This window comes from Paramisgurnus dabryanus, chromosome 13 (genome assembly GCF_030506205.2).
Source record: "Paramisgurnus dabryanus chromosome 13, PD_genome_1.1, whole genome shotgun sequence".
In the NCBI taxonomy this organism is placed as follows: Eukaryota; Metazoa; Chordata; class Actinopteri; order Cypriniformes; family Cobitidae; genus Paramisgurnus; species Paramisgurnus dabryanus.
The window spans coordinates 5,901,456-5,916,517 of NC_133349.1; the positions used below are offsets into that span (position 1 = coordinate 5,901,456).

The following is a 15,062-nucleotide window of genomic DNA, read 5'->3' on the forward strand; positions in this document are numbered from 1 at the left end:
CCATCACTTGCATGGTTGGCGGATAATTTCAAAGTAAAGGAGTTACAATATCATTCATTGTTATGTATTTATCTCCTACAGACCCTTCAAAAGGTGTGACGTCCCCTTCTCCCGATCCCTCAGACTTTGATGCCACCAGCATTCTGGGGTTTCCATCCAGTGTGATCGCAGAACAGCTGACCAGAATCGAGACGGTAAGATCTGTACTGTTCTGTATGGATCTAGCGGTCTGTTTCACTGATGTACAGAGTATTTTATATGAATGCTGATTAGTATAATAAATAAAAATAAATAAAGCATGCTTTGAGGGAGAATTTTTGAAGGTATAGTTCACATTTAAAAGAAATCCCTTTGCTTTGAGAACCACTGGAATACACTGCAAAAAATGATTTTCAAGAAAAAAATTCTTAGTAATTTTGTCTTGTTTTCAGTAAAAATATCTAAAAATTCTTAAATTAAGATGCTTTTTCTTGATGAGCAAAATATCAAATTTAAGTGATTTTGTGCATAAAACAAGCATAAAAAAATCTGCCAATGGGGTAAGAAAAACAATCTTGAAATTTTTTCCTAAACACTTAATTCAAGAAAAATTTGCTTACCCCATTGGCAGATTTTTTTGCTTGTTTTATGCACAAAATCACTTAAATTTGATATTTTTGTCCAAAAACTAGACTTATTTTCTTGGGTCGTTTTGCTCATCAAGAAAAAGCATCTTAATTTAAGAATTTTTAGATATTTTACTGAATACAAGACAAAAATACTACGATTTTTTTTCTTGATAATCATAAAAAAAAATTCATAAACAAGCAAAAAAATCTTGAACATTTTCCTTAAACACTAAATTCAAGAAATATTTGCTTACCCCGTTGGCAGATTGTTTTATGCACAAAATCACTTAAATTTGGTGTTTTTGGTTTTAAAACTAGACTTATTTTCTTGGGTCGTTTTGCTCATCATTTATTTTTACTGAAAACAAGACAAAAATACTAAGAATTTTTTTCTTGAAAATCATTTTTTCAAAAAGTGACTTTCTTACTTAGTATTTTTGTCTTATTTTCATTAGAAATATATTTTTTTTTAAATAAAAATGTATTTTCTTGATGAGCAAATGACCTAAAAAATAAGTCTAGATTTTAGACAAAACATCAAATTTAAGCGAATTTGTGCCATGGAATAAGATTTTTTTTGCAAATTTTTTCTTGTATTAAGTAAATTCAAGAAAAAAATTCTAATTCCATTGGCAGATTTTTTTGATTGTTTTAAGCACAAATTCAATTAAATTTGATATGTTTTGTCTAAAAACTTATTTTCTTTGCTCATCAAGAAAATACATCTTGATTTAAGAATTTTTTGATATTTCTACTGAAAATAAGACAAAAATACTAAGAAAGAAGTCATATTTTGCAGTGCAAGTGGGTTCAGTGTTGATGCCTGTTGCTAACGTTCTTAAATTAATTTTTTGCACTTTTATTTTCTCAAGGATCTGTTTCTAAAGTTGGTGCCGCACCACTGTCTCGGTTCTTTGTGGTCCCAAAGAGATAAGAAGGGGAGGGAGGGAGCGTGTTGGTCCGTCAGAGCCACCATCAAACAGTTTAATCGTTTGACTAACGCCGTCACCGCCTCGTGTTTGTGGAACACGGCTCTGAAGAGCCAACAGAGAGCAAGACTTCTAGAGAAATGGATCAGTGTTGCAGAGGTCAAAAAAGTTTACACTTAACTCAGACACAGGTCATGTCATGAGCCAAAATAAATGACTAACGGCAGACTGTGGTTTGTCTCACAAACAGGCCTGCAGAAGCCGCAAAAACTTCTCCTCGCTGTATGCTATCCTGTCAGCCCTGCAGAGTAACCCGATCCACAGACTGAGGAAGACATGGCAGGAGACAGACAGGTATGTTTACTTTGGAAACCTGCTCTTGAACGCATTATCGGAAATATTTGGTGTTTGTTACGTCTTAAAAATGCAGTGTGTGTCATTACTGGAACAATACCAATAACCAATGGAGTTGCAAAAATACTGATTTTTAAATAGGTTTCCTGTATACTGTAGCTCAGTGAACATTGTGTTAGCAATGCAAAAGGTCATGAGTTTAAACCCAGGAAACACAAAATATATATCACCGTAAGTCGCTTGAGATAAAGGTGTCTGCCAAATGTACATGTTTCCCAAAAACAACGCTGTCTTCCATTGTTTGGACAAGCAGATAGTCCCACTTCCAATGCACAGCAATGAATAAGCCAGTGTTGTATTGTACGATATATTGTAACCAATGTTGGGGGTAACGCATTACAAGTAATGCATTACTTTTTAAATGTACACATTAACATTTGAGTTACTTTAAAAAAAAATAATGCAAGTTACTTTTTTAGTTTAATTAATTATATATATATATATATATATAAAAAAATGATGTACTAAATTAAACTAAACTTAGTCAGATTATGCACTCTATGCGTACACCTACCAACATCAGTCCACGTGATGTTTGGCATGACTCATCACGAGAGGAAAACTACGTTTCAGTCGCATATCATCGTTTAACGGAAACACCGTTATTTCGTAATAGTCTTTTGTCAAGATTTAGGAATTAACAACACTGCAAAAAATTATTTTCAAGAAAAAAATTCTTAGTATTTTTGTCTTGTTTTCAGTAAAAATATCTAAAAATCCTTAAATTAAGATGCTTTTTCTTGATGAGCAAAACGACCCAAGAAAATAAGTCTAGTTTTCAGACCAAAAATATCATATTTAAGTGATTTTTTGCATAAAACAAGCAAAAAAATCTGCCAATGGGGTAAGCAAAAAAATCTTGAACAATTTTCTTAAACACTAAATTCAAGAAAATATTTTTTAGCTTGTTTTATGCACAAAATCACTTAAAATTTATATTTTTGGTCTAAAAACTAGCCTTTTTTTCTTGGGTCGTTTTGCTCATCAAGAAAAAGAATCTTAATTTAAGGATTTTTATCTTGAAAAAATCTTTTTTTTGCAGTGTAGTTTTGCACAAATCTGCAATGGAAACGCAGCTAATGACAAAGTAAGAAAGAAAAAAACCATTGAGGATAAGTGATGAATAAACTCTGAAAAGCAATAGTTCTGGTCACAATTATATATAATTTTCCTTCAACTGGATGCATCCAAATGCAGTAATGTAGCCTACATTTTCCGGTCATACATGTGTGGTCGTTGTTGAACACAGAACTGAGAAAATAACTTTGTGCCGACAGAGAAGCCGTGAAGAGATACGAAGAACTTTCGAACATCTTCTCGGAAAAGGACAACTACTCCCAGAGCCGTGAACTGTTGAAAGAGGTCAGTCATGCTTGAGCACAAAACAGCCAATGAAAACAGACATTTTATCAGACATATTTTATCAGAGATGCATTGATGGAAAAATACCAATCAATGTTCAATGTGAAATTCTGATTGGATGGACAGCATCAGTTTAGCCTGGCCCAAGCTTAACTCCAAACAATGGGACATCTATATAATGTCACCTATACATTTTGTGCAAACATAATGTATTGTATGTAAAATATAAAAGTTACAATATAGGATTTGCAAAAAAACGTTTAAAGTAGCTCACCAATTTCTGACTCCCTTAAAAGCTAATTTTGCATGTGCTATTAGATATTAGAAACCATGGGGTTGTTTGAAAACTGCTGACATCTAGTGGAAAACTGAGTGTTCTTCACTGTCAACAATGCAAAAAAATACTTTCTTACTTAGTCTTTTTTTAGTAAAAAATAAAAAAAAATCTTAAATCAAGATGCATTTTCTTAATACGCAAAATGACCTTAGTTAAGTTTTTAGACAAAAAATATAATATTTAAGTAAATTTGTGCTTAAAACAAACAAATAAATCTGCCAATTGGGTAGAAAAAAACTTAATTCAAGAAAAATTTTATTACCCCATTGTCAGATATTTTTACTTGTTTTAAGCACAAATTCATTTAAATTTTATATTAATTTGTCTAAAAACTAGACTTATTTTCTTAGGTAATTTTGCTAAGCAAGAAAATGCAACTTGATTTAAAGGGGACATAAAGGGGACATCAAGGGGACAAAATCTGACTTTTCCATGTTTAAGTGCTATAATTGGGTCCCCAGTGCTTCTATCAACCTAGAAAATGTGAAAAAGATCAACCCAGTAACTTAGTTTTGCTAAACCATTCTCTGCAAGCATTTAAAAAAATAGGTAATTGAAATTTGCCACCCCCTGTGATGTCAGAAGGGGATAATATTGCCCCTTAATCTGCACTATCCAACCACGGCACTGCCATTTAGTGCAGATATCAACTCATTTGCATTTAAAAGGACACACCCAAAACAGCACAGTTTTGCTCACACCTACAAAGTGGCATTTTTAACAAGCTATATTAAATATCTATTTGGTATTTTGAGCTTAAACTTCACATACGTACTTCTGGGGACACCAAATATGTATTTAACATCTTAAAAAAGTCTTGTGAAATGTCCCCTTTACGACTTTTTTGATATTTCTACTGAAAACAAGACAAAAACAAAGTAAGGGTCAGTGAATAAGTTGCATGTTTCCGGATAAAACTCATAATTACAATACACTCGTAATGCAGTTATGGGACTGTGATGTTTTGAAGGTGTATCACCAATCAGTTTAGTCATTTTAAAGCCAAAAGTAAACGGCAGGAGTTGATATTATCCATGAGGAATTTATTAGATTATGAAATATAACTTTATACATTACATACCAGAATTAAACCAAATGGTTGTAAACTGAACCATGAAAAATATGAGATGTTAATAAAACCCTTTTATTTTGCAGGAAGGAACTTCCAAATTTGTTAATGTTGACACTAAACCCAACAACAGAAGATTTACAGGAGTAAGCGTCTTCATATCTAATGCAAACAATGTTTTTATTTACTGTAATATTGCCATACTGTCATAGTGCAATGCAATAACAATAATTTTAACATATCTAAACTAAAATAATATCATTTGGTAGTGTAAAATGTTGTATGTCTGTTTTAGTCCTGTGCTCAGGGCACTGTGCCATACCTGGGCATCTTCCTCCGAGACCTCACCATGCTGGACACTGCAGTCAAAGACCGACTAGAGGTACAATATACTTCACATACAACGCAAAAACTACGCATAATACAACTCTGGGCTGCAGAAAATGAAATGTGTCAGCATATATCATGTCGCACCATATCACACTGTAAGGTATAAAAATAGCAGTGGTTTCACAAGGCTTTGACCGAGTAAAATGTGCCAAAATGACAAAGTAAAACTTAATTGAACTGTGTATTTGAAAAAGCAAGTTGTAACTTCTTTAATTTACTTTTATTACAGAATGGCTTTATTAACTTTGACAAAAGGCGACGGGTGAGTTTACGATTGTTATAATTTTATTGCACTGCTTTTTTGTTTTCATTTTAAAAGTATAAACATCACATTTTCTGAATTCAGGAGTTTGAGGTTATCGCTCAAATCCGCCTTCTTCAGTCCTCGTGTAAAAACAGCATTTTCAGAACGGATGAGACGTTTGTTTACTGGTATCACAGCGTACCCCCTCTGGACGAAGAGGAAAGGTCAGCAACGCTTACGTGATTTTATACTAATTGTCTCAGATATCCACTGTTTGTTATGATTAATTGCCTTCATAATTTTCAATAGCTACAAGCTGTCCAATCACATTGAAGCTCCAAGCGAGCCGAGTCCGGGGCGTGGTCTGAACCCTACAGTTATCGTCACACAATGTCCAGAGTAAGAATTTACTTTCACTAAATAACAACCTTATAGTAACAACATGAATACCTTACCTTAGACTTTTGATTAGTGCCTCATTTTATAAACTTATAATCATAAGTTTAAAAAAATTGAACTTTGTCAAAATAGTTTTATCGCATAAAACTCATGTATATCTACCGAGCCCCTAAGGTGACATTGGAGAAAAAAAAATTAAAAATGTAGTTTCATGTGCTCACGCGAAGCACGTGAAACTATCGAGTTTAGTTTTGGGTGGCAAATTAAGCTTTATTTCATTTTTTATTTAATTTTTTGTCCCCTTAGGAACTCCATAGATATCTAATCTAGTGTGCTACAAAATGCTGTAGAAGGTTTAAAAACTTCCAGTGTTATGCTTTGTACACACCAAAAGTGAAGCATTGCGTTGCTCGCTCTAGATTACTCATAGGATATAACTTCACATCATGCAAATTTTCTGCTTAAGTTAAATATTTTAAACTTTCGCGGAAGACACGTTAAAAGCGAACATAGTGTTTTCGTGGCAATCACGCTACCCAATTCGGCTCATTTGCATCGCCTTGTGCGAATAAACGTCTATTTGCGTCTTTGCATTGACTTTGTATGTAATCTACTTGGGCAAATAAATTCGCTTCTGGTGTGTACCCAGCATTACACTTCAGTTAACTCTTTACCCGCCATTGACAAGTTATCTTAGCAGTTAAGAAAACGCCTCCCTGTCAATGACGATTTTTTATGGCTATTCATATTTCCGCTCTTATCCACAGGTGGCGCTCTTACCCACCTTACAAACACTGAAGCATCCACTGATCCAAAAACAGTAAAAACTTTGTGTATGTTATGATCATCGCTCTGAATCTAATCTCTAAAAAAAGTCCTTTACAAGAATGCAATAATCTTGTAAAGAAAAATCTTTTAAGAAAAATCTACAACACAATACAATACAAAAAATGGAGAACAAAATGTAGATAGGATGAAAAATTGAAACATTGTTTTTTTTTTTAAAGCATATCTTTCATTTGATATATTGTATGTTTATATATTTAAAGAAGAACATTTTCTTTTTGGTTGGCAACTCATTTCACGCACGCACGCCTGCCTTTCTTTTTTTGTTGCCCGCCAGCATTTTTTGTGATTTTCTTCATAAAATAAAAACATACCATATATCAATGAAAGAACATTCAAACTTTGCTGCTTTCAAACAAACAAAACGGAAAAAATCATCCTATCTTTATTTGTTCTTTTTTATAATTTATCAAATATGGGTAGATTTCTTTAAAAATAACAAATATGAAATAAGTGCATTTAGTAAAGGACTTATGTTAGTGATCAAATTTAGTGTGATAATCAAAACATACAAGGAGTTTACAATGTTGTTGAATTAGTTGATGATATATTTTTTATAAATTGAGTAAAAACACCACCTAATGGATAATAGTGGAATTATAGATAAACCATAAAAACCCCAAAAAGGGAGGTCAGGGAAGCGTCATTTTGCAGGGAAACTCATCAGGAAAGAGTTAAATACACTAGTGGGGATCAATGGTTTTAATGACATCACTCTGCACTTCAGCTTTTATCAAATAAAGTTGATGTAAATGGGGTAAGCAAAATTTTCTTGAATTTTTAGGGTTTAAGAAAAATTTTTTTTTTTTTGCTTACCACATTGGCAGAATTTTTTGCTTGTTTTATGCACAACATTACTTAAATTTGATATTTTTGGTCTAAAAACTAGACTTATTTTCTTGGGTCTTTTTGCTCATCCAGAAAAAGCATCTTATTTTAAGAATTTTTAGATATATTTACTGAAAACAAGACAAAAATACTAAGAATTTTTTTTCTTAAAATTAATTTTTTGCAGTGTAGCGCAATTCATTAAATTTGATTAGTCCATTAGCGTCGCGCTAAAAAATAACCAAAGAGTTTCGATATTTTTCCTATTTAAAACTTTTTCAGGCGCTGCGTAATATTATTCCGCCTGCTGCAGCCGTGTTACAGCAGCTAAATCCTTGATTATCACACCAGAATGAGAGTAGTTCCTAACCATAACAGCCTAGAAAATCGCAACTTTTAATTTTTCGTCAGACTTGGTACATGAGGTAACTACAGAAAGGTCAAGTTTTAAATAGAAAAAATATCGAAACCCTTTGGTTATTTTTAGCACGATGCTAATGCACTAATCAGATTCAATGAATTATGCTAAAAGTGCTAGCGCCAGACCCGGAGATCAGCTGAATGGATTCCAAAACGTAAAAAATTAAATGTTAAGCTGGAAAATGAGCATATTTTCAAAAAAGTGGAGGGTCCCTTTAAGCTTTGTACTTATTTTTAAATGTAGGTATACTGTGAATGATTGGTTCTTAACTTTTTGACCCCTTCATATTGTTCAGTGCACGGTGCAAAATGTTTTTATTTACATTGTCATCTGTTTCCCTGCAGGCTGTTCATAAGAAATCTTAATAACCTTATTTTAAACCATAGGCTCTATTTTGCTTAGTAAATCCTGGGGTCATTTTCTTCTTTGTAACTATTCAAATGACTCTTATTTCCTGTTGACTATTCTGAAGATCAAGCTGGGTCATGATCTGCACACACAGGCATTTCTTTCATGAGCTCTTAAGCTCCATAATACCGGTTTCGGTTCAGTCAAATTGAGTTTTGAGCTGGTGCAGTTTCCTTTACAGTACTCTTCATTTGAATTTTCTAAAACTGAATTTCTGCTTATCGTCACACTTACTATTAAAATGTGGACTTCAAAGCTACAGCTGATTTCACGGTAGCTTTGCATTTACACATCAGATTACTGTCTATTCAGAATTAACAGTGTACCAAGCTGCTGCTTCACAGACAACATTTCTTGTGTATTCATGTTGCAGTCAAATCTCTACGGTGGCAAATGCAGTTTTGAATCCTGATGGCATATTTGACCTCCCCTCTCCTGTCAATCACCTGCTCTCAAAGCTTTACAAGGTAGGGATGACTAAAAGGCATCATTTTGATTACATCACATGGACCTTTAAAAGTCTGATTTCTGCTGTTATTAGCAACTTATTTAAGGATCCATATAGAATTTTTTGCAATTGATCCACTAAACAAAAATTTGACATTAGGGCTACAAAACGATTAATCGTGACTAAAAGTTTTTGTTAACACCATATATGTGTCTGTAGTGTGTATAATATATTGTATATTATATTATATATAATTATAAATATTTAATATATATATTAATATTATACATGCATGTGTGTGTATTTATATTATATACATAATTATTATACGAAGTACACACGCATATTTGATGTAAACAAAATCTTTTTTTCTGCACACGATTAGTCGCGATTAATCGTTTTGCAGCCTTACCTGACATGCATCATTTAGGGCCAAGCAAGGAATTTTTCATCCAAACTTTTACAAAAGAAAATAAATATTTATGCATTTTTAGGTGAACTATCCCTTAAAGTGTTTAATGATTCCTTATTCTAAATCGTAATATTTCAGCATGTGAAATCACCCTCCGTCTCCTGCCTGGATGTTGATTCGTCGCCATCATCCAATGAAGCCTCGCCCTCTGTAGTGACCACACCCCCTACAACTATCAAATCACATCGCCGGTCCGTCTCCTGTGGCAACACACCCACCAATAACAAACCGGAGGCGGGGCCTGATATGAGAATCGTCAAAATAAGAATGGATTTACATGACGGCAACTTGTACAGAAGCATTCTGGTAGTTAAATACATGAAAACATTTATAAAATTTTATTTATTTAAAAAATAAAATGCCATTTTAGCTATGAAAGCATTTCTAGAATTTATGACCCAGACTGTGAAAACCCAGTAATGTACTGTTTTCTCCATAAAGTCATCCTACATAATGTAAAGAACCTATAACCCTGAAATTTTTATATTAACCGAGTAAAGTGTGTGAAACTTCATATACACTGCAAAAAATGACTCTCTTACTTAGTATTTTTGTCTTGTTTTCAGTAAAAATATCAGAAAATTCTTAAATTAAGATGCTTTTTCTTGATGAGCAAAACGATCCAAGAATACAAGTCTAGTTTTTAGACCAGAAATCTCAAATTTAAGTGATTTTGTTCATAAAACAAGCAAAAAAATTCTGCCAATGGGGTAAGCAAAAAATCAAAACAAAAAAAATCTTAAACATTAAATTCAAGAAAAAATTGCTTACCCCATTGGCAGATTTTTTTGATTGTTTTATGCACAAAATCACTTACAATTGATATTTTGGGTCTGAAAGACTTACTTTCTTGGGTCGTTTTGCTTATCAAGAAAAGGCGCCTTAATTGAAGATTTTTTAGATATTAGAAATACTAAGAACATTTTTTTCTTGAAAATCATTTTTTGCAGTGTAATACGTTATGTTAAAATATATTTTTGTCCTAATGTATACTGTCTCACTGTGTTGCTTTAGGTTACTAGTAATGACAAAACGCCCACTGTCATTAGTTCTGCATTAGAAAAACACAACCAGAACGTTCAAGAGGCCTCCAAATGTGAGCTGATCCAACTACTACCAGAGGGGAAAGGTAATGTGACCATCTTACAGTCATGGCCGTAGCTAATGGGGTGGAAAATTGACTTTTTTACGATTACACGGGCCAACAACAATTCAACCTGAATGTAGAAGCCAGTACAATCAATTTGAGTATATTTTACATTACAATCCATAAGCTGAGCTTTTGTGAAGTAGTTTTAATATTTAATTTAGAAATTCAATCCATAGTCCCCTCCAGCCTCTCAAAATGAAAGGTCTGATCCTCCGCTCTGTACTAAAATTAAACGGACGGATGGTGAGAGTCATGTGGTCAGGAATGAAATGACCATCTGCTCACCAGAAAAGAAAGTTTTCATTATGAAGGCCGTAAATGCATAACCTCATAATTTTCTTACCTAGCCATTTTAGTCATTGTTAGACTGAAATGCAACAGCTCAATGTCAAAACTGAGAATTAAGCATTACTAATATACCTTAAATTTACTTTGGCCATATGAACACATTAGTCTATGTACAATAATTTAGCTAAATAGATATGTGAATCATAAGCCATCAAATATGAGAGAATAAAGTACACAAGTGACGTTTATCAATATAGAGAGTCGCAGGGCCTAGAATATGTAGCGATGGCGAATCACTCCTGCAAATCCCTTTGAATCGCATCCTAAAATGTGACCCTGGACCACAAAACCAGTCATAAGGGTAAATTGATTGTAATTAAGATTTATACATCATCTGAAATGTATGGTTTGTTAGGATAGGACAATACACTGCAAAAAAATGACTTTCTTACATAGTATTTTTGTCTTGTTTTCAGTAGCAATATCTAAAAATTCTTAAATCAAGATGTATTTTCTTGATGAGCAAAATGACCTAAGAAAATAAGTCTAGTTTATAGACAAAAAATATACAATAAGTAAATTTAAACTTAAAACAAGCAAAAAAATCTGCCAATGGGGTAAGCAAAAAAATCTTGAAAATTTTTCTTAAACACTTAATTCAAGAAAAATTCAAGAAAATTTGCTTACTCCAGTGGCAGTTTTTTTTGCTTGTTTAATGCACAAAATCACTTAAATTTGATATTTTTGGTCTAAAAACTAGACTTATTTTCTTGGGTCGTTTGCTCATCAAAAAAAGGATCTTAATTTAAAAATTTTAGATATTTTTACTGAAAACAAGACAAAAATACTAAGAATTTTGTTCTTGAAAATAATTTTTTGCAGTGTTGATGAGCAAAATGACATAAGAAAATAAGTCTAGTTTTTAGACCAAAAATATCAAACTTAATATCTGTGCTTAAAACAAGCGAAAATATCTGCCAATGGGGCTAGAAAAACAATCTTGAAATAAGTTTACTTTTTTCTTAAACACCTAATTCAAGAAAAATGTGCTTACCCCATTGGCATATTTTTTTGCTTGGTTAATCCACAAATTCACTTAAATTTGATATATTTTGTCTTGACTTATTTTCTTAGGTTATTTTTCTCATCAAGAAAATGCATCTTGACTTGAGAATGTTTAGATATTTGTGCTAAAAACAAGACAAAAATACTAACTAAGAAAGTTAGTGTAAGGGTCAATTGTTTGGAATTAAGATTTACATCATCTGACATGGTTTGTTAGGATAGGACAACACTGCAAAAAAATTATTTTCAAAAAAAATATCTAAACATTCTTAAATTAAGATGTTTTTTCTTGATAAGCAAAACAACCCAAGAAAATAAGTCTAGTTTGATATTTTTGGTCTAAAAACTAAAGTGATTTTGTGGATAAAACAAGCAAAAAAAAATCTGCCAATGGGGTAAGCAGATTTGTCTTGAATTTTTCTTGAATTTAGAGTTTAAGAAAAATGTTCAAGATCGTTTTGCTTATCCCATTGGCAGTTTTTTTTTTTTTTTTTGCTTGTTTTATGCATGGGGTGAGAAAAATCTTTACTTTTTTCTTAAACACCTAATTCAAGAAACATTTTCTCACCCCATTGGCAAATTTTTTGGCTTGTTTTAATCACAAATTCACTTAAATTTGATGTTTATTCATCTACAAACTAGACTTATTTTCTTAGCTCATTTTGTTAATCGAGAAAAAAATATATTACACATGATATATTACCAATGATAAATATATGTTTGATGTATTTACGATAGGAAATGTACAAAATATCTTCATGGATCATGATAATATCCTAATAATTTTGGCATAAAAATAAATTATTTTGACCCATACAGTGTATTGTTGCCTATTGCTCCAATATACCCATGCTACTTATGACTGGTTTTGTGGTCCAGGGTCACAAATGAGAAAAAAATTAAAAACCTGATCTAGATAACTAAAACAGCAGTACATTTATTTTTATATAGTGTAATAAATATTTGTTTTTCATTTTCTTGACAGAGTTAATAATACCACCCACAGCTAATGTCTTCTACGCCATGTCTTCAGCTAGCGTAGACTTCCTATTAAGGAGGCGAGGAGGAAACACACCATCCGGGTCTCCCATTCTCGGCAGTGACAACAACTCAACCTTCCCACGAATCAAAGCTAAGGGCAGAAGACTGGTCCGAACACTCTTTTAACATTAAGCACAGATACTTTCAAAAGAAAAGACACAAGAGATTTCATCTAAAGCTATGTGACGTAACTGTAAAATTTACCAAAAGTTATTTTCATATCGGTGTATTTTGAGTGAAGCTTGGTTGAAATGGCTCCAAGATGTTCTTTACAAGTAAATGTTGCACAATTTACACATTTCAAAAAGTTTCGAGACAGCCGAGTGCCGTTTGCTGCCGTCAACATTTCCTGGACATCCCTGACTACCTCTGAACAACCATTAAAGGGGACCTATTATGCAAAATCCACTTTTAGAAGGTGTTTAGACATAAATGTGTGTTGGCAACACAACCACCATACAATAAAAAAAATTTTAATCCCCATTAAATCAAAGCTGTCTCGTAAGACATGCTGTTTTGGTTATCTTGTTAATGTGACATCACATTGATAAAGCCCTGCCCACAGCCACTGACTGACAGTCCTGCATTACCATTTAACGAGTCGTACGCTGTCTGCCATCATTCAATAGTGAGATACTATTATCTCAGACTGTGTTTACAGGAATCAGATCTATTTTAATCGAAAGTGCTCACTGTCTCATTCGGTAAGGAAGTGAAATGCAGTAGCTCATTTGCATTTAAAGGTATAGACACGAAAACAGCGCATTTTGAACCTGCGTTGTATATAATACATGATCTGTGGGGTATTCGGAGCTAAAACTTCACAGACAGATTCTGGACAGACCTGAGACTTATATCACATCTTGTAAAAATGGCATAATAGGTGACCTTTAAATACAACATTTTACTAGCAATAAACTAGCAGCAGCTAAAAACCCCTCAAATCATTACATTAACACCTACAGAAGGTACATACGGCTGTCGAAACATTTCAAACACTGAGCTCTTCAATATTGTTTACTGTGATAGACATATCAAAGAGGACAACCTGAAGAAACGTTGCAAAAAACCACTGCCGCTCGCTAATGTTTTCACCAAGTATGCAAAATGATGGTTGTTGTAATGTAAAGGCTCTGTTTCAAACCCTACTCGCTGTCTACTACCTACATACGTAGGCGGCTGTATACTCTATTTTTAAAGTAATTATAAAACAAATTGGGTATAAGAGTCCATTGTTCATTATTTTTTATCAATACTTTTAGTATTGAATGAATCATATTTATTATCAGCATTTTTCTTATTTTGAAACACGTCTTACACTTGGAATGTAAAATGTTTTTTTACTGAGGTCATTATAATGCATTCTGGTATTGCTTTGTCTTTAAAATAACACATGCCTTGTAATTTGGTTAAAAGGCATCTTAAATAGCAGTATAATCTCATGCTGCCTGTTTAAGGAGCGTGATGATGCCTTAAGATACTCGCCTATGTTTTCAAACAGAGCTAGTACTGTGTTGTTAACTAAAATGACTCCTTTAAAAACAAAGCTGTGCCTGTTATATTATTATTTTTGTACCGATGAATGCAAAGACATATGATAAGAAATGCGCAATTGCACATCAAAACTGTTACAGTTGTTTGCACCCTGATGAACCTTGCACCTTTACTCGTGTGCTGTTGACGTCTCTGTGGGAACTGAGGCATCTGAGTACTCGACGCAAGGAAGAGGGCTGTTCTCCATTACATTTCAGTCTTTGTTTTTGGTCACTCATTTGTAAAGTGCCTTAATATCAGGTGCTTGTGTTTTTTGCGCATGTTGCGGCTTCAGTCCTTTAACGTCAGATCTGTATACTGACGTGTTTGTGCACTACATACCTCTTATTGTTGAAATAAACTTTAATTTTGATACAACTGACAGCTTTCAGACCTGATTCATGCCATCTATTTAATCATTTTTTTCAGTGGAAATCATTCATACTGTAAGTTTAACGTCTTCCAGTGTTGCAATATTTAACTGATTAACAGTGTTGGGGGGTAAAGCATTACATAGCGTGCATAACGTAAAAATATTAGTTTTCTGAAGTAACAAGTAAAGTAACGCATTACTTTATGAATGTACACATTAATATTTAAGTTACTTTAAAAAAAGTAATGCAAGTTACTATTCAGTATAATTAATTAGATAAAAAAAAGATGCACTTCATTAAACTGAACATAGTCACATAGAAATACGTGCTCTATACGTGCGCGCCTGATCGGGAACAGTTCGAGTCAAAAAACGAGATGGCAGGCCATAGCTTGACATTTTTGCGATGGAAATATGCAATTTCGGAATGCAGTCAT

General features: G+C 33.0%; 1 protein-coding gene across 3 annotated transcripts in view; it reads left to right on the forward strand.

Annotated features, from left to right (window-relative positions):
• The window catches only part of rgl2 (ral guanine nucleotide dissociation stimulator-like 2), a 32,874-nt gene extending 18,244 nt beyond the window's left edge, over positions 1-14,630 (forward strand). For all 3 annotated transcript variants that reach the window (XM_065298804.2, XM_065298802.2, XM_065298805.2), the window contains 13 exons: positions 82-194; positions 1,481-1,696; positions 1,788-1,891; positions 3,229-3,313; positions 4,806-4,865; positions 5,015-5,101; positions 5,339-5,371; positions 5,456-5,577; positions 5,663-5,752; positions 8,629-8,722; positions 9,254-9,481; positions 10,190-10,304; positions 12,664-14,630. In XM_065298804.2, the coding sequence (XP_065154876.1) occupies positions 82-194; positions 1,481-1,696; positions 1,788-1,891; positions 3,229-3,313; positions 4,806-4,865; positions 5,015-5,101; positions 5,339-5,371; positions 5,456-5,577; positions 5,663-5,752; positions 8,629-8,722; positions 9,254-9,481; positions 10,190-10,304; positions 12,664-12,845 (1,529 nt within the window). In that variant the 3' untranslated portion in view covers positions 12,846-14,630. The remainder of the gene's footprint in view (positions 1-81; positions 195-1,480; positions 1,697-1,787; positions 1,892-3,228; positions 3,314-4,805; positions 4,866-5,014; positions 5,102-5,338; positions 5,372-5,455; positions 5,578-5,662; positions 5,753-8,628; positions 8,723-9,253; positions 9,482-10,189; positions 10,305-12,663) is intronic.
• The last annotated feature ends 432 nt before the right edge of the window (positions 14,631-15,062 follow it).